Here is a 21,932-nt window from a genome sequence, read left to right as displayed (position 1 = left end):
ATGAATGTTCATTTTATTTTCTTCCTTAGAAAAAGTAGAATGTAGTAAATAGTCTAAGCATTCAAAAAAGTGGTAAGTAGATTTACACAAAATAAAAATTGTAAAATGTCCTCTGACATTGATAATTAACGTAATTTTAAGATTTCCACACTGATCATGATTCAGCAATTTTATTTTCTAAAACGAAATCCACATGGGAATGAAAGTAGTTTTAAATTAATTTGATTATTACACACTAGTTCCTATTACTCAAGCGGTGCCTTTTTTCATATCCAAATTACAAAACACTTTCAATTGCATTCTGTATAGTATTGTTCATTTTCCAAGGATATGGTTATCATCTGAACATGTGGAAAAGAGAAGCATTTTAGCTAATAACTATACTTATGCATACAATCTATCCAGCCTTTCTGTAAAGGTACAATGTGAAAACCCTTCCCATTTATTTAATTTCTTATTGTACAGGGTTTCCTCTCCATTCTTTCAATTAAACATTTTTTTTTCCAATTGAATCCTTTGCAGCTAATGACTTATTCTCTGAAGTTTTAGAAAAGCTACTTCCCCTTCTGGGGACTATTCCATGCGCCTGTCATGCCTTCCTCAGAGCTGTTCTGCCAGTCTCCCAGACATTTCACCTACCTCTGCAGCTTAGCAGCTCAGATCTCCATAGCAGTGCTAAAAGAGAAACAAAGTAGCTGGCAGAAAATGAGTAAGCAAAACAAGCAGCTTTACCATCAGGTGTAAAAAAAATGATTAACTAATCCAGCTTCTACACCTGCACAGCTTCCATGATTTCAGGCTGAAAAAGATGAGGCTATTTAGCCTGGAGAAGAGAAGGTTGCATGGAGACCTCAAAGCAGCCTTCCAGTATCTGAAGGGGGCCTATAGGGATGCTGGGGAGGGACTCTCCATTAGGGACTGTAGTGACAGGACAAGGGGTAATGGGTTCAATCTTAAACGGGGGAGGTTTAGACTGGATATAAGGAAGAAATTCTTTATTGTTAGGGTGGTAAGGCACTGGAATGGGGTGGCCAGGGAGGTTGTGAATGCTCCATCCTTGGCAGTGTTCAAGGCCAGGTTGGATGAAGCCTTGGCGTAGCATGCTTTTGTGTGAGGTGTCCCTGCCCATGGCAGGGGGGTTGGAACTTGACGATCTTAAGGTCCTTTCCAACCATAACTATTCTATGAGTCTATGATTTACGTTACATGAATCCCAGCATTGACTCATAATTTCAAGGGAAAAAAACCAACAACCAACAAACCCTGCATACATAGTTTCTGACCTTGTAATAAACTCAGGCTGAAATATCTACTTTGAAAGAACACGTATTTTTAACCACATTGAAAGGAAAAAAAAAAACATGCACAAGAACTTGTCTCTTTTGTGCTACTCATGCCCTTATTGTGAGACAGACTACACCAGATGACAGTAAATTATATACTGAACACTTTACCCTGTTATGCTCTTGCTTGCTTTCTCTGCTTACCCTCTAGAGTTCTTTCATTTTGGACCTATTACAAAGATCTCACATCCAGCTGTGCCACACTAACACAATCACCTTTAATCTCCCAAGATTCCCCTTGACCCAGCTAATGACAAAAGCTATGGTGTGAGAGCAGGTATGACCTGGAGATTATCAGAACACAGTATCATCACAGGGCTACCCCCAGATGCCTTCAGGTTGAGAGATTTCATGTGATGATAGTAGCCAAGGTAAAGAAGGGTGAGGTGCTTTAATTATACCACCATTTGGCTGTCAAATGAGGTGTTTTCCAAATTTAAGGCAACTATTTTAAGACACAAATTATGCGTTTTAATGTACTGAGATATATTAAAATGGAGAAAAATAATGCAAAAATGCCAACAGCATGTAGAAATGAAGTATGGCTACCAAACCATGAGTAACACATTTCTTTACATGTGATTAAAAACTCGGAAATTCTAGAATTATTTAGACAAAATTCCATGTGCTTAATCAGCTATTTGAAATTTTGAAATGGACTGGTATAGAAAATTATAATCTTTTTCTACTAACTGCAAACAAGAAATTAAATTATTTAATGAAACAGGGTTCTTAAATTTTGTATTAAAACTTCCTTTTGGGACTGCAATTCCGTATCAACTATAATCACACCTGGAGACGGGAATCCTAAATACTATTACTTCATCCCTATTGAGCTAGGAAAAATAAGGTGATAGGATAAAAAAAAATCCCAAACTATCAAAATTCAAAGAGAAGAAATCACAGGAATGTTGTTCTAATTTGTCAGCTCTCAGGAATGTATTTTTGAAAGGAAAAGGACCTTTTTTTTTTTTTTCCAGAAGTACCAGAATTTAGTTCCCAGAAATAACAAAGTGGACTAATGACTTCAACCTAATATAGGTATTAAAAATCTCATGCTCTTAATAATTCAGTAGTTAAAAAAAAAAAGCAAAACTGAGATGGAGCAATACAGTAATGGACTGAGGAAAATTATTTCATTATACCATATTTTATAATTTCAATTCCACACAATCCAACATCATGAATTGTTCTCAGAAAATACTGTATTTTATAGCATTTATTGATGAATCAGTCCTGCTAAATAAGAATAAATTTCTGCAGTTCAAAATTATATTTCTTCAGACAACCAAGGTGCTAAATATGGGTTCTGTTAATAGTGATTAACCAATGAGAAAACTCAGCTAATTGTGGGTATTTTAAAAACTCCTTTATAGCTGACAATAATTAGCAATGTCCTCTCCCCTCCCCCACCATTCCAGGTCGTGTACATTCAATGTGGAATGCAAAACTAATAAAATTATGATGTCACTTTTCACCAAACCTGTTGCATCATATGAATTTAAAAGCTTCAGTGCTCAATTAGAGCTAAGTTGCTGTGGAAATTATGCCAGCTGGAAACTAACCCACCTAGTCCGGAGCTAAAAGGTCTGACTGTTAACTTCCTTAGTTAACTGTGGCATGAAGTTCCCCAGGGCAAAAGACAAGTGCACTCAGGGTCTGTATCACTGGAATTCCTGCTGTGCAGGTTTCACAATGTCCATTACTCTGTTACCACCTGAAAGGTGATCTGTCAGAAAGATGCTTCAGTTTTATTTATTTTTAGGAGTAATTAAAGTTTGAATTACAGAATAAGGAAGTCTTTCTTCTAGAAAAGACAAGTCACTCAGATAAAAGAATTAGATGAAAAGACATTTCGATGAGATTGGATTTTGTTCAGTGATTTATGTTTTGCCAAATGTAACTTACTTAGAACGTAAACATATAAAGAGAGGGAAAAAAAGGCACGAACTGTGGAAGGTTATCAAGGAGCTAATTTTCTCTAAAAGAGCAAGCCTAGCTTGCATATTCTTGAAACAAAGAATAGTATCAGTTGCAGATTTTGTTATGGCAAAGCTGGGATAAAAACCTCATACAGAGATACTATTGAATCACTAATTCACTTACTACACCTGACCTAAAGCTGCTTCCTTTGCCTGCATACCTGTTTGTCAACAAAGGACAACAACGTGTAGAAGTAACCTCAAAATGCAGGCAAAACAAGCACTGTGGCACGTTATAGATAGCTACAATGAAGTAGAACCTAGTTCATAGTTCTTTTGAACTGTGTGGCTCAACAGAAGACTCACAAAAAATATGAAATCACTGTTTGTTGGGAAGGTTAATGAGTTTTGTAACTTCCTTAATCTACAGGAACAGATTCCCTCTGTCCCTATGTCAAACCACACAAAATCAAACAGAAGTCTCGAAAAAAAAAATCGATTAAAGAAAAACACGGCAGCACTGGACTCAGAGCTGCTCACACAAGCTACTGCTCCCCGCTTCTTGGCCGCTTCCCGAGGCGGCATCGAGAGCTAGACGTGCCTCCAAACGCCTGAAACCTCCTTAACCTTTTCCTCCTAAGCAAGCAAGCAAGCAAGGAAGCAAGCAAGCAAGCAAGCAAGCAAGGAAGCAAGGAAGCAAGGAAGCAAGCAAGCAAGCAAGGAAGCAAGGAAGCAAGCAAGCAAGGAAGCAAGCAAGCAAGCAAGCAAGCAAGCAAGCAAGCAAGCAAGCAAGGAAGCAAGCAAGCAAGGAAGCAAGCAAGCAAGGAAGCAAGCAAGCAAGGAAGCAAGCAAGCAAGGAAGCAAGCAAGCAAGGAAGCAAGCAAGCAAGGAAGCAAGCAAGCAAGGAAGCAAGCAAGCAAGGAAGCAAGCAAGCAAGGAAGCAAGCAAGCAAGGAAGCAAGCAAGCAAGGAAGCAAGCAAGCAAGGAAGCAAGCAAGCAAGGAAGCAAGCAAGCAAGGAAGCAAGCAAGCAAGGAAGCAAGCAAGCAAGGAAGCAAGCAAGCAAGGAAGCAAGCAAGCAAGGAAGCAAGCAAGCAAGGAAGCAAGCAAGCAAGGAAGCAAGCAAGCAAGGAAGCAAGCAAGCAAGGAAGCAAGCAAGCAAGGAAGCAAGCAAGCAAGGAAGCAAGCAAGCAAGGAAGCAAGCAAGCAAGGAAGCAAGCAAGCAAGGAAGCAAGCAAGCAAGGAAGCAAGCAAGCAAGGAAGCAAGCAAGCAAGGAAGCAAGCAAGCAAGGAAGCAAGCAAGCAAGGAAGCAAGCAAGCAAGGAAGCAAGCAAGCAAGGAAGCAAGCAAGCAAGGAAGCAAGCAAGCAAGGAAGCAAGCAAGCAAGGAAGCAAGCAAGCAAGGAAGCAAGCAAGCAAGGAAGCAAGCAAGCAAGGAAGCAAGCAAGCAAGGAAGCAAGCAAGCAAGGAAGCAAGCAAGCAAGGAAGCAAGCAAGCAAGGAAGCAAGCAAGCAAGGAAGCAAGCAAGCAAGGAAGCAAGCAAGCAAGGAAGCAAGCAAGCAAGGAAGCAAGCAAGCAAGGAAGCAAGCAAGCAAGGAAGCAAGCAAGCAAGGAAGCAAGCAAGCAAGGAAGCAAGCAAGCAAGGAAGCAAGCAAGCAAGGAAGCAAGCAAGCAAGGAAGCAAGCAAGCAAGGAAGCAAGCAAGCAAGGAAGCAAGCAAGCAAGGAAGCAAGCAAGCAAGGAAGCAAGCAAGCAAGGAAGCAAGCAAGCAAGGAAGCAAGCAAGCAAGGAAGCAAGCAAGCAAGGAAGCAAGCAAGCAAGGAAGCAAGCAAGCAAGGAAGCAAGCAAGCAAGCCAGCCAGCCAGCCGCAGCCGCCGCCCCCGGGTACGCTCTTTGGGAGACTACTCCCCGAAAACCTAGCCTCAGCTCCCTTCACCACCCCGGTCCTGACAACCACGCACAACGCCTGCTGCTACGAGCGTGCGCAGAGAGTAAGCGCGGCCAGAAGATGCTTCCGCCGCGAGCGACGCTTGCCATTGGCTGCCGGAGATTACCGAGTGTTTTCGTGCTCCTCCGGCGCGACGCCGAGGGCGGGGAGAATAAGAAGTTAAACGGCTAGAACGCGGCGCAGTGCATTGTGGGGCGGAAGAGGAGAGTCACCGCTCTGCTGGGGCCGCCATCTTGCCTGCGTCCGGACTTGCTCCCGCTTTCGGGGCCTGTTCTGTCTCCTCACAGCGCAAAGCGGTGGCAAGGGAGAGAACGACAGGCCCACCTGGGAGGTGCTGATGCGTGCGGAGCTTCCTCGCACTTCTCTCCGGTGCCGCTAGCGAAGGGGGTGGGGGTGGTCTGAGCGGTCACCGGCGCGGCCTTTCCTTTGCCGGGATGGGTCGGTCCCGCAGCCGGAGCTCGTCCCGCTCCAAACACACTAAAAGCTCCAAGCACAACAAGAAGAACCGGAGCAGATCGCGGTCCCGCTCCCGGGAGAAGGAGCGGGCGCGGAAGCGATCTAAATCCCGGGAGAGCAAGCGGAACCGGCGCCGAGAATCCCGCTCCCGGTCCCGCTCCAATACGGCCCCCTCCTCCCGCCGAGACCGGGACCGGGAGCGCGACCGCGCCTCCTCCCCGCCCGATCGCATCGACATCTTCGGGCGCACGGTGAGCAAGCGCAGCAGCCTGGATGAGAAGCAGAAGCGGGAGGAGGAAGAGAAAAAAGCGGAGTTCGAGCGGCAGCGGAAAATGTGAGCCCCGGGTCTGGGCTGGGCTCTTCCGGGGGGTGATGGTGAGGGTGCGAGGGGAAGGAGGAGGACAGGAGGTACTTTGTGCCCTGGTGGCTTTTCCTCCGCTCTTTCCTCCTCCGGACTAGTGCCGCCTGCCACTGGTATGAAAACGTTTGGGCCCTTGCTGAGGCCTAATCTCTGCCTTCTTTCCCGCCATCCTTCCCTTCCCTGAAGTCCTGGCTCCCTCAGGGGCATTGGAAGGCACGTGCCGGCTCCGTTCGATTCCCCATCTGCCGCTGGTCTGCTCGGAAACTTCCTCTGCGGTGGGGGCCTCCGCACCGCGGAGGCTTTGTGCTGCACTGCCACACTGCCCGCCCCTCCCCTCACTGCGTGGCGAGCTGCTTGTGCGTAGAGTGGAGGCGCCTGGGGTTGCTCTCCTAGGGATTTTAAGAAATACCATGCATCGATTACAGTAACACTGAGGGTTGGGACATAGAAGGATGTAGGAGATGGACTCTTCGTCAGGGACAGTAGTGGTAGGACAAGGGGCAATGGGTTTAAGCTTGGGTGATTTAGGTTAGATATAAAGAAGAAATTCTTTATTGTGTGAATGATGAGGCACTGGAACCGGCTGCCAAAGGACGTTGTGAATGCTCCACCCCTGACAGTATTCAAGGCCAGGTTGGATGAGGCTTTGAGCAGTGTGGTCTAGTGGAAGGTGCCCCTGCCTGTGGCAGTGGGGTTGGAACTAGATGATCTTAAAGTCTTTTCCAGCCATGACCATTCTGTGATTCTTGCCAAATAGGATAGTAGGATCTGGTGACTTGTTTCGTTTGAGACTTTTTCCTTTTTCAGTTTTTGTTGTGAGGAATGTGGTTATTTTTAAGGTCTAAAGAGACATTAATTCTATTTTAATGGACGTTGGATATGCATTAAGAGGTTTAGCGATATTGAGTTAGGAAAGAGACCTTTATACAGAAGAGATAACAACGGTTTTAACAGTTGTGATAAAGTGGTACTTGTTCTTTGAGTGTTACAGTTGCTTATTGGAGCACTGAATGTAGAAGCAGCACGTGTTTTTATTTGTGAAGCCGAGTAGTGCTGTTAATTCTAAGGTGGAGCTTTGAGTTTTATTGAGTGACATCCTTCTACTGAAATACTGTGGTTCGGAAGGCTTGATCACCCTGAGTTGTCAGTTTCATTTTTGTTTGTCAATAATCTCCTATCCTAATTTGAGAATTTGGCAGTGATGTCATCAAAAAGTTGCATAGTAACACAAACATGTGAAAATGTTGAAGGCTTGTTGAGTCATTGATCCTAATTTTGTGGTTTATAATTTATTCAGTACCTAAATTAACAAAAGTATTCCATACATATCTGCGGTGAAGAATTGGAATGTGTTTAACAATTTGAGAATGCAGTGTAATGCAGATAATAGTTTATTTTAGTATTCTGGAGCTGGTTTAGTTCATGTGTAAGTTTTCTGTATAAATTAGCTTTTAAATTTAAAAAAAAACCCTGTGAAGTCTGTATGGGAGGAGTATGACATTTGATTGATATTAACAACCAGATAGTAAACTTTTGAAGGAAAAACAATATTGGAAAAGATTTGGTATAGAATTTTGATGCTTCTAGAATACAATTTGTATTCCAAAAGAAAAAGTAATAACATTTAATAGAATAGATAATTTTGTGTTTGAGTAAGTAATCTGTAAATTGTGTTACGTATGGTAGTATATACTCATGTAGGAAGTACTTCCTTGCTGACTAAATTAGCTAGGGGACAGTTCATATATTGAAAGTCTCGTGTCTTCTTTTTCTTATAATGCTAGTTTTCCATAAAGGCCTTGCAGATGTGACATTTTTTCCCCTCTGAAATCTGATTGCATGTAAGCAGTTTATTTTCTGCAGATTTTATTAAATTAGTCTTAAGAAGTAAATGGTTCATACTAAAAATGCTTTTACATTAATGACTTATCTGTTGCTCTGGTGTTATGGCTCAGTAGGTCAGGACGATAAACTTACACCTGTATATAAAATACTGTAAGTTCATGCAATTAAATTAATAGGTATAATCTACAGAACAGATCAATGAGATTTATATCTGGTTACAGTTTTGTTTTTGTTATAAAGTCAATGTCACTGTATATATAATATATTTATAATGTTGTTACAGCTTTTGAATGTGAAAAGATACAATTGGTTTAATTAAATTTGGAATCACTTGGGCTGAGAAGAAAGAAATGGGTGCAGGCACAGCACTTAGTAGTACATCCATCATCAATTGCTGAGGATATTTGGAAACTTCTTTCAGACATGAGTGTCAGGGGTATTTTTGTAACTATGTGGTATTGTTATTCAGTTAGCTAACTTATTCTAGATTTCACCAGTGTTAAACATGAAGCTAAAATAAAATAATAATAATACTACCAAAAAAAAACCCCACAACCCAAAACTTCTGTGGAACAGCGTCTTGTGTATACTAAACTGTATCAGTACAGGATGGTGAGAGTACTTGCTGCTGAACTCGTGGAGGGTTAAAGAAACCCCTTTAAAATAAAAGGATGCTTAGTATAAAAAAGATGTTTAAAAATTTGTCCAAAAAGATTGTAGGTAGTGGCTGGGCAGAGGGATGCTAACAGAATGGGGTTAATGTTGTTTTTTTTTCTGGATAGTGGTGGTAAAGACCGTGAGATCCTGTGTTGCTTAAGTTAAAGTAAATGCTAGCCTAATGTGCTACCGGATAATTTTGCTATCTCTTGAGGAATGTAAGAATCAAATTTGTCTTCTGGTGCTGAGTGTTGTAAGTTGAAGGTTCCAAAGCTTTTTAATGAAGGAGATAACTATTCATTTGGTTCAGTACACTTTCTGGAAAAGAAAAAAACAAGGAAACCAACAACCCAAACAAAAAAACCGTAAACCAATAAACAAACCACAAACAGGTGAATGTAAGAGCCTTTTACCTCTGTATTTCACATGTTTATCTAGATCAGTATTCCATACTTCATTATCTCCTTTTGTATATTTGCAAATTGTACACTAGGAAATCTAAAAGTTAATAAATCCTGTACCTTTTTTTTTTTAATGAGTTGCTTTTGTATGTCTCAATATAAGTAAGAAAATGCAAACTCAGTAATGACAAGGATATTGACAGGAAAACGACAGGATATTAGGATATTAGAGCAGCAGTTGTTATTCTAAATCATGAATTTCTGGTGCTGACAGGCCAGAAGATAAGTTTATAAGATTGTTCCATAGTTGACATAATACTTAAAATGAAAGTTAATTTTCAAGGTTAAAGAGAATAACCTTCTCCCCAAAGCCCATAATAATTCCAAACAAGTAGTATTATACAACACAAGCTATACACTACTTTTGCTCATCTACACATATCTAATTGCCATATGGTATGGTACTAGTGATTACTACCTGGAAGTTTTTTGTTTGGTTTTTTTTTCTGCCTTTGGTAATAAACCTCTGCAAATTGACATAATCTTTTTGTATTCTTTTTAATGAAAACTCGTGACAGTGATCAGGCTAAGTGATAATGCTGCTACAAATAAAAGATAAAGATAAGAAGACATTTGAATATACTACCAAAATTCAGGACATGGAAAACTATAAAGATTGCAAGAATTTATTTAGCATTTGCTGTATTTTTTTATAGTTTTGATAGAAACCATTATTATGCTTTATTGTGATGCTGCAATAAAGATGTTAAGGAGAGCAGTGGTATTTGAAATTTGATAAGGTAGATAATAACTAGATTACAGATACAACATTGATTCAAATTGCGAATTCTACTGCTTCTGTCTTCTATTTTAGATACTAGGGATTAGTTTGATGCTTCTGAGGTGGTTGCTTTAAGATAAGTTTTACAAGATGTTTTCTTAAAATTGAGACCATTTGAATTCCTGAAGGGTAAAGGATGGCCAAAGTTGGATTAGGTCTTTTATTTTTATTCTCCACTGAAAGTTATCAAGAAGTCAAGATATGCTGTCTCCTCAAGCTTAGTCTCCTAAAGAAATTAAGGGGTACTAAATACGTTATGGTCTCAATGGCTTCCCTGGGATAGAGATACTGATTGCCTGAATATTCATTATCCTTAAATGTATGGCAAAATATTGTTTCTGCATAATCTGTGTGTATAAGGTATAAAACTATTTTAAAGTGGTTCAGGAGTGTGGTTGATGATGGGTATTTGAAAGAGTTTGTTTCAGCACAACCATTCTTTATGCGTTAGAAAGGTGTAATACTCATGTTTGCATTTTGTAGTCGTCAACAAGAAATTGAAGAGAAACTCATAGAAGAAGAAACTGCTCGAAGAGTGGAAGAGCTTGTGGCTAAACGCGTAGAAGAAGAGTTGGAGAAAAGGAAGGATGAGATTGAACGAGAGGTTCTCCGCAGGGTGGAGGAGGCTAAGCGCATCATGGAAAAACAGTTGCTCGAAGAACTCGAGCGACAGCGACAAGCTGAACTTGCAGCACAAAAAGCCAGAGAGGTAACGCTCGGTCGTTTGGAAAGTAGAAACAGTCCATGGCAAAACTTTCACTGTTGGTTTGTGCCTCCTGTTCGGTTCAGAAAGAGATGGAATACAGCAAATCTAATTCACTTCTTGTATAAACTTGCATTGCTGCGAAACTTAATTTCTAGCCTATTGAGGGGAGCTCACTGATATTAAACAGTTATTCTCCTAAAACCTGAACAAGGATACTGATTTTTAATGGAACTGACCTACATATTTCAGAATTGTTTGAAACTTTTGCCATGGCTGCAGGATTTATCAGCGGTCCTTTCATTTTTGGGGAAGGGTATTGAAAATCTGTAATTTTGTATCCTTAATTTGTTTCATTTTGTTTACCTAGACTGTAAGAGGCTTTTGCCTTCAGTCAGGCAAAAATCAGGGTTCAACAGTGAGCTGCAGTACCTGTCTTTAACAAATAGGTTTCTTATTCTTCATTTAAAATGAACGTTTTCCTTGAGCAAACACTGGACTAATTCTGGGACTTCGAGCATAAGCCCATCCACGTCTTCATGAAGGATCTATGTCCAAATCATTATATCCAGTTTTAATAACTACTAACAACTCCTTTTTTTTTTTTTTCTTTTTTTTTTTCCAAGAAGTTATAAAAGAGCAGGTTGCCCTTGTCTGAAGTCAAGCTGAACATATGACTTGGGTTTTTTGGTTTTTAATCAGCAGCTGGAGCAGAAGCTGAAAATGTCTTTCTGTGAGACAGTAATTTGCTACTAAAGGCTTTGATGCCTGTCTGCACCAATCATTCCAGGACCCAGAAATTTCAAGGCAAATTCTAAAATTGTAAAGGAAATTTGTGCTAAACAGTTAGAAGTCTCAAATGCCTTTTTCATTCTACCTCCTACACAGTTTATCTTAAATTAATATTTTGATTGGCTTACAAAAGGAAAGATAGTAGCAATGAAGCTTTCCCCTTCATATGATGTGTGACTTGTCTGTCACATAATATCTTTAATTTGAAAAAAAAAACCCAAAAAAACCCCAAACCACTGAGATACAACAAATATCAGGAATATTAAATCACACTTGTTCTGCAAATTCAAATTTTTCTATCAAAGAATTTAAGTTAAATTTAGATGTCTGTAGACAGCAATTGCTTCATGTATATAGATTTTCGGTTGATCAGATGGATGACTACTTTTTTTTTTTCCAAGTATTTTTGCTGTTGTCGATGTGATGTGATGAAGTCCCATCGGTTCTTTGTAATGCAGAATAACCCTCCATGCCTGGAGTGAAGTGTGCTAGCTAGTAGCTGGTTACTAGTCATAGTAAGAAGTTTTCATATGCTTGCTTTGTTCATATTAACTTTTTTTTCTTACACAGACACAAACCTCTGGCTAACTTTAAATCTTCCAAATATTAAAATAATTTGGATATATATTACGTGAACTGAAACACCTCAAAAACTTCCATGCAGTCTTCATATTTGAGTTGTATAACAGAGCTCCATAAAATTCACCAAGAAAACAATTACAAGGCTTTATTTCCTGATCTTGCCTTCCCTGGACTCCTGATTTCCAAGTTCAGACTGCAAATGACAGTTTCAGCTGTCTTAAAATTGTCAAAGTATTGAATGTTAAGTCCATTCTCCCCATGAAAGAAGCCCATAGCTCCATGAAGTATGGATTACCATTTGTATTTTTCACTAACAGTAAATGTATTTTTCTTATTAATTGTTTGCCTTAGGAATGATTTACATATTTTTGTTCCTTCTTATCATAAACATCTGCATTCCTCAGCTCAGCCTTCCCTGTATGTTGTTTCTTTATAAATGGTTGAGCTGCTGATGCAGGTATTGCCAAGCTAACAGTACAAATCATTTTAAAGAGGAAGCTGGCGTGTATGGCAGCCGAGGAGCACACTCTGCAGGACACTGGACAAGACAGTAAATATTCAACTTTTAATGCTGATTAAAGGAGTATAGGTAAAGAATACGTAGGTATACTTAATTGGTGAGACAAACTATTCACTTTATTTATATTTTCTATATTACTTTTTAATTTGGTAAATACTATCCAGTTTTGTAGTTGTCCTTGTTGATTTGTGTGATATTAAAATTCTAGTAATAAATTGTCAGGATTCTGTGATTAGGGAGGGTTTAGTTGATTGCTGTTTGGACTGGGCGGGGTTATATAAATTGTGTGCTAGAAACCAGTATTAGTGGCTGCACAGTTTACCGTTGTGAGACAAAATAGGTGGCTATAAAGCTGCCACTGTAAGTCAGTTCACAGAAGAATTCTGAGAAAGATTAGTGAACGTGCAGAAATGAGTATTTTACTTTACTAACATCTTGCCCTGTCCTCCCGTTTAGGAAGAAGAGCGTGCAAAGCGTGAGGAACTAGAGCGAATACTAGAAGAGAATAATCGAAAAATTGCAGAAGCACAAGCTAAACTGGTATGTGAAGATGTAGTTAACTGTTCTGTAGGGGAATACAGGTCCCTCTGCCTGATTTGCAACACAAATAAACAAATTGACCCTTTCTGGAGTTTAACTTGTCTGTTGCTGGTTATGTCAGTAGTGTTGCTCTTCTCTTGAGCGTATGAGACAAGATCGTTAGCAGTAACACTGGTTTGAAAAAATAATTCAGGTGCAGTTAATTCAGCGGAAGATAGCTGCCTTCAGAATTTAAAAAGTACTTTTTGTTTGTTTTTTTACTGTAACTTACAGGGAAGGTTGAAGTAAGTTTGCAAATTATGTTCTGCTTCTAAAACAGAAGTGACTACTTACGTTTTGTTGAGCAGGACAAGTACAAACTGGATTTTTGACTAGCATAACATTGATGTACAAGTGCTGAAAGAGACTTTCAGCATAAGCTTAAGACGTCTTACATTACGAAAGTCTAGTTTATACTGGTTTCCAAGACTATTTAAGCAGGTGTCTGTCTCTTGAGAACATTCAGTATGATTTAGCTGATTCTAATCAATTAATGATAACCCCAAACTAAGCTGCTTGTAAATCCTGATGGAACTCGTACCAATTTCAATTACCCAAGTAATTACACCCTTTTCAGATAAAGATGATGCTTCTTAAAATTGCTTGAACTATGTCTGCTTTACACCTCTTTCTGTTTTACCCTTTTCCCAACCTCATATGGTGGAAATGGGACAATTAGAAAATTGAAAGTATAAACTGACAAAATGAACAAAATAAGCACCTTTAGAAGACCACTGGAAGAGCTGTAAGAACCGTAAGTCAGTGTAAGGATGAGCATGTTAGAAATCAGGTAAAGATGGTTTTGAATTTGGAGGGATGGGGGTTACAAGTATTTTTGAGTGGGGAGACCTCTGAAGGTCTGTTACATCATTATATTGTGCTTTCGTCTGACGTGACAGGTGTCAGGGAAATTTCTCCATGCATACATGGACTTCCTTAATTAAAATGTTATGTATTGTTTGCAGAGCAATGCTGAAAAAAGCATTGCCTGTAAGCACTCAAGATTTTGATACGCTAGCTGTAGAAAGTTTTCAGTGTTTCTCCTGCATTCAAATAACAGTTTACAAACAGTTTCATTGAAACCAACTAGGGCCATCTAGCTCAGGTAGAACTGCTTACATACCTGTGCAGGACTGGACCTGTTTGAAGTTAATACAGACTTGTAAATTGCTTTTATGAGTACAAAATATGCTGGCCTAAATTCTACAATTTTCATATATAGGCTGAAGAACAATTGAAAATTGTTGAAGAACAAAGAAAGATTCATGAGGAGAGGATGAAACTAGAACAAGAGAGACAACGTCAGCAAAAGGAAGAGCAAAAAATTATCCTGGGCAAAGGAAAGTCTAGGCCAAAACTGTCCTTCTCACTAAAAAGCCAGGATTAAATTGCAACTCTGAACTCTTAAACAAACAAACAAAACCCAAACCAACCATCACCAACAAAAAAGGAAAAATGGAAAAAAAAATAACCCAACAACTTTGTATGGTAGCTTCATGTTGAAGTGTGGGGTTTTTCTCCCCCCCCTCCCCCCCTCTTTTTTTTTTTCCTTTTGTCTTCTTTTGGAAGTCTGGAAAGTTAGCTTGTTCTGATAGGGGCCGTGCTCTGCAATTCTTAATTTTTTAAAACTTCCATTAAGTTAAACCCTTATCAGATCATTGTTGCATTTTAAAGTGCAGTCTGTTCTCATCAGTGTTGTCACTGTACTAGTGGTCTGAAGCAGATCAGGTCACTTTGAATTGTGGATGATCTGGTAAGGTTTTATTGACCTACTCATCAGAGTTTGACTCTGATAATTGACAGGACTTTATACTGGGTATTGCTGACAAGTTTTGTTTTTTTTTTAAGTCAGTAAATACATGAATAAATTGCCATAGTATTACTGGACTTCTGTGGTTTATTGTTAAATCAGTGTCCTATGATACTGTCCCATTGTTGCGCTTGATGTTCCTGATACAGGTAAGGAAATAGTTTGTCATTTCTGCTATGAATACATAGAGGGAGTTCAGTAATGTCTCTGTTAGATTTGTTTTTATTACATTGACAGCATTCAACCAGCTTTCCCCGTTGTGTAAATAAACTGATTTGCTGAATAAAGTGAAAGTCTTAAATTCATATGTTTAAGTAAATTTTTTTAGTACACATCTATGAACAGTTATAAAAGTGACAATTCACATTATTAAATTCAAGAATATAGTAGCATTTTTTTAAATTTTGCTTTAAACTACTGTGGCTTCTACTTATAATGCAAAATTACACACAGTAACAAATCCCTGCAGTTGTGAATGTTTTTGACGGCTGCTGCTGTTTTCATGAATGTTGGTTTTTATTCTGACAGAGATTTATTTCATGTTTAAACAGCTGTTTGGTTTACTGCACTCAGACCAATACTTTGGTATCTAATCCCTTTTGGTTCACCTAGTAATATAGTATATTGTATAAGTTAAGGTCATGACCATATAATGAATCTGATGGATCCTAAAGGATTTAAAAATTGAATTTTTTTCCCAAAGGACTGGACCGGCTAGCATACTTGAAGTAAAAAACAGAAAGTGAGATTCTGTCTAAATACATTGTTTTAGCCAGAAAGCGACTGTTATTTGTATACAGATCTCGAATGTTGTCCATTTATATATACAGGTTTTATTTTGAAAAACTACAGATTGAAAACTATATATATAAAATTCCCCTTTTTGTATATAATTATTCTACCAAAACCTGGATTACTATAGCTTGTCCAGTTCTAAAACTTCATCCTGTTGGTGTACGACTTCGGTGTTAACCATAAAATGAAAGTTACCAGTAGTTGCCTGCGCATTTGAATGTCACTGGACAAAGTTGGAAATAATTCCTGATATTCCCAAAGGATCTGTTTCTGTAGGTCTGGCAAATTAAATGTGTGAGAGCAAGTTGACATGCATTGCTTTGTCCAGTATGTTAAGAAAAATGTGAAGACAGTAAAATACCTACACTATTACTGTACTTAAATTTGTCTATATATTGTAACAGAAGAAGGTTGAAGGTTGCTTAATGCATAAAAACAAGAGCTGAAGCCAAATAAATCGTGTACATGACCTGTTGGCAGGAGCAGGCTGTATTTAAAACTTAACTGATACCTGTATTTCTAAACCAGAAAACATCCCCTGTTCCCTTATGAGAAACAAGCTATTAAAAGTCAATACTCAAAACAGACCTATGCATTTTTGTTTCCTGTAATCTTCTGAAAGCAAGAAGTTCTCATATGTGCCGTTGTGGTATCAAGTATTTTCTTCTACATTATGAATTTGCAGCTAAATAGTAACATCTGTTTTTTACACTTAACATTGTGTAGGCTTAGACTTTGTTGTTTCCAGTAGTGTTCCTTTAGGACTACTGTGTGAGCAAAATGTCTGATCACAGTTTGATCACCCTTCTGCTATTCCACATACCTTCCTACCTGCCTTTCCTTCTTTCTGCCCTCAGAAAAGGAAGAGCAGCTAAAGTGTCTATGTATTTCTTTTCTCCACCCATCCTCCCCCCCAAAAAAAAATGTGTTCAGTTGGTAGAAATCACTGTCTTTTGGCTTGTCCTAAAGTAGACAGTACTTTTTGAATAGTTTTTTGTAGACCCAGTTTGGAAGGATGCCACATTTATTATTTTGGGGCTTGCTTTCTTTTCAAAATTATCATAGAGTTTTAGGGATGCTGTCAGTGTCTAGGAAAATAGAGGTGCACACAGTTTAGGAGGGGGGTAAAGTGACATTTGATGATAAGGATTTGATGTTCTTACATTCCTTTAAAACATGATACCTGACTAACGCAAAGTAGGTTAGAACATAGGTTGACATATATATAGTGAGTACGAGCTCTGGGGTGGGGGGTCTAAAGAAGGATATTGGCCTACCTGGAGAAATCGCTCCTAGAAGTTGCATTGGGTGTTTAATTTTGATTTCATTACAGTTTGAAGTTTTAACTTCAAATTTTGGTTAGATGATTTTTGGTTTATTCTGGGGCTTTGTGTGTTGGAGGCTTTTTTCTTCCCTTACCTCAGGGAGGCAGGTAGGCATTTCCTGTTACCACCTACCTTCAGCAGTATTCATTTACCTTCTATGATAAGAGATCTTAGTTTTTCCAATGCCTGTTCACAAATGCCCTGGAGCATTATTTTAATACTGAACAATGCATCTCTGCAGCAGAGGTGGGAGAGAGCAGGAGGCCTTTACAGCAGTGTCCTAGCAGTGTGCTGTTAGTTCAGGGATTTGTTAAACTGCCCTTTGAACTTCCCATGTTCATTATCATCATTTTTCCAAGCACAAGTGGAAAGCTGACTGCAGTGAGATATGTTGGAGAGCCGGTGTCCTTGAAGCTTAGCAAATCAGACAATTAGGTTGGCAAGATGTCTAAGCTGCCAAGCAATTGTGTGCCTGCGTATAGACAGATATGTCAGTATTATCTTACTGAAGTATCAATACTTCATCTGCTTCATATCTTGTCTTGAAAAAGAAGGATCTGTCTTCATTGTCTCCTTTTCTTTGAAGCTTTCTGTCACCTCATACACCTCACCCTTGCTGACTTGAAGATTGTAAACCCCTCTTTCTGATGCTATAAACGTTCTCTCTTACAGTCATTTGGACTTTTTTGTGCTGTTTTTTGAATGTACACCTAATACGAAGGTGCTGGCTGTGATTCACTTTGAACTGCATGAAGCATCTCTTTAAACATTTTCAGAGTATTTGGGCAATGTGTGGTCTTTTTGGCAAGCAGGAGGAAAATTATTAGCTCAGTTATTGCAGGGTCTTGACTCAGGCAAGTTCAGGTGGAATTCATGCTGATAAAAAACACTTTTCAGTTTGCATTACAGAGATGATTTATTTATGAAGAGAATGGTAGAGCTGCCTGTGTGCCTAAGGCTCATTCCAAGGCAGGAGGATATGGTCAAAGTGCCTGGGCTGGTACAGTTTTGGACCAACAGGCTGATCCAGTTGTAGCTGAACCATGACTCTCATGCACCTCTGTTCCATTTCTGTGCTAGTACCACTGAACACATGCACATTGGGGTTATCCCCATCTTCCCATCCTGCTGTTTTGTTTGCCAGCTGAGGAGTGGTAAAGCTCTGTTGACATTTCCATGGTGAGCAGCCTAATGCTTCCCATTGTCTTTGCTGGACTAAGAGTTAGGCTGGCCCAGTGGTCAGCTCTGCTCAAGTGCATGTAAACCTCTACAAAAAGACGGTCATGCAGCAGAAGTTCGATCCCTGGTCTTGTTTCTCACCCACATTATCACAGACCACAAAATAATGCAGCGATTTTTGTTTTCATAGAGTGATAGTGAAAATCAGTATAAAAACAAGTCAAATGGAGAATTAAAATGCATAGTTAGGATGTACTTTTAGTCTGATTTTATTACAAGGCTGCTTGAATTTGTTAGCTATGCTGAGGAGGAGCCATTCTCATTTTCTAAGAAGCTGTGGTTAACCAAAATTGCAGTTATAAAACAGATATGGAGGAGACAAATTAACATCTAGATATCCACTCTACCATAATGTGCAGAAAATGCATTGTTACGGTGTGAATGATATTTTATGAACTGTTTCAAGTATCCAGCACACTTGGTCTTTTGTACAAACAATAAACAACCCATTTAAATCAGTAAGTGTCAATCACTTGTCTTTATTAAAAGTAGCAGGAATTGCACCTACTGAGTTATTGACTTTCAAAACTGCTAAATTTTCAAGTAATAATGAAGCTTTTCTACTTAATAGCAGATTTCATGTCCTATGTATTCTAATAGCTGACGTTCAGACTGATGTTTAAGAGAGTCAGGTTGTGGGCCCAATCCTGATGCCATTCAAATTAGCTGCCCTTTTTGTTATAGATTTTATAGGCTCGGAGCCAATATTTATGCAATTATTGCCCATGTCACTGTCGAAAAGAAGCTAAAAGGGGTTGATTGTTGAGCTATAAACCTGACTTCTGCTGTCAGGCTGGCTGAGGTACAGGAAATCAAGGTTTGAGCAGTGCAAACAGCAGAGTGCTGGTTTTCCCTGAAGGCAGAGGGGAAAGCAGGTCTCACCTGCTCGCTGGTCCGCTCATCCATCCATCTGTCCGTCCGTCAGTCTGTCGGAGGCCGAGCGCAGGGGGCCGCGGCTCCGGTCCCACGGCGGCAGCAGGATTTCCTCCCCCCGAAGCCAGTCCCCTGCGTGTTTGTCAGGAAACCGTGTTCCCCGAGAAACCCGACATATCTGCCGGGACCTCCCCCTGAGATAGCCCCCAGAGAAGCCGCGGCTGAAGCCCATTGCTAACTTCCTAACATTTGTGAGCTTGCTCTGCTTCTAACCCTCCGGCCTCCACACGTATTCTTTACGTTTCCTCTGTGTCCGAGGCGATTCTTTCTGCTCTTCGGAGGCGAAACGGGAAAGTTGGAGGTCAATGCAGCGGGTGGCGTGGGAATGGCGATGGGGACGGGGATGGGGAGGGAGCACCGCCCCACCGCGGTTGCAGCCTCAGCCCCTCCGCTGCTCCCGGCCGCGGGTCCGAAGGGACCCGCAAGTCACTCCGCGGCGCCGAAAGCGCTCCTCGCCCTGACACCCAGCCGCGGGGATCGGCCCCTCCTGCGAAAGGAGTGACCTGTGGGGAGCAGCCACCGAGCCCGTATTGCTTTGGATGTCTTTAACCTTTGTTGCTTGGGTTATCTCGGAGATAAGGTCGAGTTTTTATCTAGGTTCTTAGTTAAAAGGATTTTATTAACGCTGATCTTTATGCGCCTACAGCGCGCGTAAAAAGGATGCTGAGTAGAGTAAACCAGCTGTATTTACGTAAAATAATTAGCCGCTGGACAATAGAAGTCAAGCGATATATTTAGCTACATGAGGATATTTTCAGACAATACCAGGGCTCTTCATTTCCTCCGGTTTACTTAAAACAAGGATACGGAGAGTTCGAGGTCACAGTTTACAGCTTTTGCAAAACACCGCTCGTAACCTTTTGCTTCAAAACAAACAGAAGCAGCGGCTTCACAAAACTGAGGTAAAGCTATTTTACACGTCTCTGTTTCTAGAAGAGTTTATCAGGCTCTGTGTTTACAGTGGCTCACGGCTGGATACAGACCACACATTTGTTCAAAAGTTTAATAATTAAGTACTTTCCTCCCCTCGCCGGCGAAGCTCTCCTTTGATGCCCCTCGATGTGCATAGATACCCAATCTCTGTCTCCCACTTGAGCGCTAAGTTTCCGTCCTGGGAATCGGATCCTTTTCCACCAAATTGCGCCGCCGGATCTGCAATTCCTTCCTCACTGCAAATTAAATTTAATTAAGCAGTTTGCTTAAAACGCATTCGATGTTTTGTGTGAAAAGCAAACTGATTTCCTTGTTTCCTTGAGTGGTACATTTCATTAAGAGAACTACTCAACACAATTAGCACAAAATCTATGGGGCATCGAGCTCGACTGTGCTCCCCTTCCCCATCTCTTGCGAGGGAAAGGAGTGGTCTCTGTCAGGCAGGGCGGCGAAGGCTGGAGCCCCAGTTGAGTTTAAATCGGGGGGAGCGAAGATTTCCTTCCAAATTGACCAGGGAGATGAATGACAATGCCAGTCGTTTACCTTCTAAGAGCTTCTTCGCCTTCGTCTAAAAGCCGGAGGAGCTCCACCGCTAACCCTATTTAAAAAAAAAAAAATGCCCGTATTTCTCCGGGAATAAAACTGTGCGAAATTGGCTCCTTATTACGGTCCCTTGTAGAGTGTTCTTAACTAAAAGGTAGGGAAATGACAGAAAAAGAGCGCTGTGATTTCCTGCGCTTTAACTTTCAATCCTTTCTGCAGATACTATTCTGGCACGAAATCCCCGCTGGAAGAAATCCGGCAACCCCCTCCATTTCACGGGACTGACTCTGACACGGTACAACCGGTGTTCAGCCACCGCGCAGCTCTTGGCGCAAGCCACGACCAGGGCAGCGGCAGCGCCGTCTTCTCTCTCGGGGGTTAGACACCACCGCGAAGGCTGCGGGCAGGGCAGGAGGCGAAGGAGCGGCGGAGGGGCAGACACGGCCGAGTGCGGTCCGGTCCCTCCGAGCAGGGCGGCGTTGGCCGCTAGTGGGCGCTGTGTCCCCGTGGAAGCGCCGTGGAAAGCCGGGCGCGGCGGCGGGCGCGCACCCGCGGTGGGGGGGCTCCGCGGCCGCCTCGGTGCCCTTCGCACTCCGAAGTGGAAGGTGGGCGTCCTCCGGAGCCGCATCCCCGGCCCTGTCGGCTGGTAGATCCCTCTTGCTCAGGAATTAATAGCAAAGTGAAATAAAAGGCCGAGCTGCCAGCGAGGTACGCGGGGTCTGAAAACAACCGGATCCGAAAATAGCCCCTCAACCCCCATATTATGGACGGGAAGGAAAAGGCGCCGAGCGATCGCCGGAGAAAGGCGAGGGAGCCCGCAGCCGCCTTTAGGGCCCTTGATTACCCCGCATCCCTTTGACGGGCTCCGCGTGTCCCGCTCCCCTCCATTTCTTGGTTAATTGTCCCGCAACCCGATAAAACTTCGCGCACTCAGAGGTCCCGTGGTAAGGGCCTGTCGGCACCGAGCGTGGGAAAGCCCCCCGCTACTCCGGCAACCGCAGAAAGTTGAGCGGGGAGCTCCGCACCAGCGGAGACCCGGCCCTTCCCCACGGAGGTGTCTGCGTCCGCGGAGCGCCGTCAGCAGTGTTCTCCCGGGGGTGGGGGAGCCACGCAGCCCCCGCTGTTTAAACAGCAGCGTACTTGAAAAACGTCAATTTTTTACGTTTGAAAAAATCCGAAAAAAGACTTTTTTTGGGGATTTATTTCTTTTCATTTTTATTTTTTCTCCCCGCGTGGGCCAGTCGCGCCTCCTGCACAGCCCCGGCGTGACTAAGACCGAGTGGGCTCTCCCCTTGCTTGGACTGCCGCCCTCAGCACGACAGAGCTGAGAGCCGATGGGTGTTACCTGCCGGCCCCGCTCGGCTTGGCTCGGCCCTGCTCGGCTCGACGGGGTTGGGCTCGGCCCTCC

General features: G+C 41.5%; 1 protein-coding gene across 1 annotated transcript; it reads left to right on the top strand.

The window, feature by feature from the left end:
* The first annotated feature begins 5,385 nt into the window (after nt 1–5,385).
* Nucleotides 5,386–16,138, top strand: ARGLU1 (arginine and glutamate rich 1). Its single transcript, XM_005145239.4, has 4 exons — nt 5,386–5,999; nt 10,254–10,479; nt 12,824–12,907; nt 14,169–16,138. The coding sequence occupies exons 1-4, from the start codon at nt 5,644–5,646 to the stop codon at nt 14,331–14,333; spliced, it is 831 nt and encodes a 276-aa protein (XP_005145296.3). The 5' UTR covers nt 5,386–5,643; the 3' UTR covers nt 14,334–16,138.
* Nucleotides 16,139–21,932: the final 5,794 nt, after the last annotated feature.

This window comes from Melopsittacus undulatus, chromosome 2, assembly GCF_012275295.1.
Source record: "Melopsittacus undulatus isolate bMelUnd1 chromosome 2, bMelUnd1.mat.Z, whole genome shotgun sequence".
NCBI lineage: Eukaryota > Metazoa > Chordata > Aves > Psittaciformes > Psittaculidae > Melopsittacus > Melopsittacus undulatus.
Note: the sequence above shows the minus strand (reverse complement) of the source record. Positions and strands in the feature narration are given on the sequence as shown.

Bases quoted from the DNA above. Each gene is read 5' to 3' on its own strand.
- ARGLU1 (XM_005145239.4), top strand. From the start codon at position 5,644: ATGGGTCGGTCCCGCAGCCGGAGCTCGTCCCGCTCCAAACACACTAAA. The intron at 10,480-12,823 runs GTAACGCTCGGT...CCTCCCGTTTAG, and splicing joins CAGCACAAAAAGCCAGAGAG to GAAGAAGAGCGTGCAAAGCG. The intron at 12,908-14,168 runs GTATGTGAAGAT...TTTCATATATAG, and splicing joins CAGAAGCACAAGCTAAACTG to GCTGAAGAACAATTGAAAAT.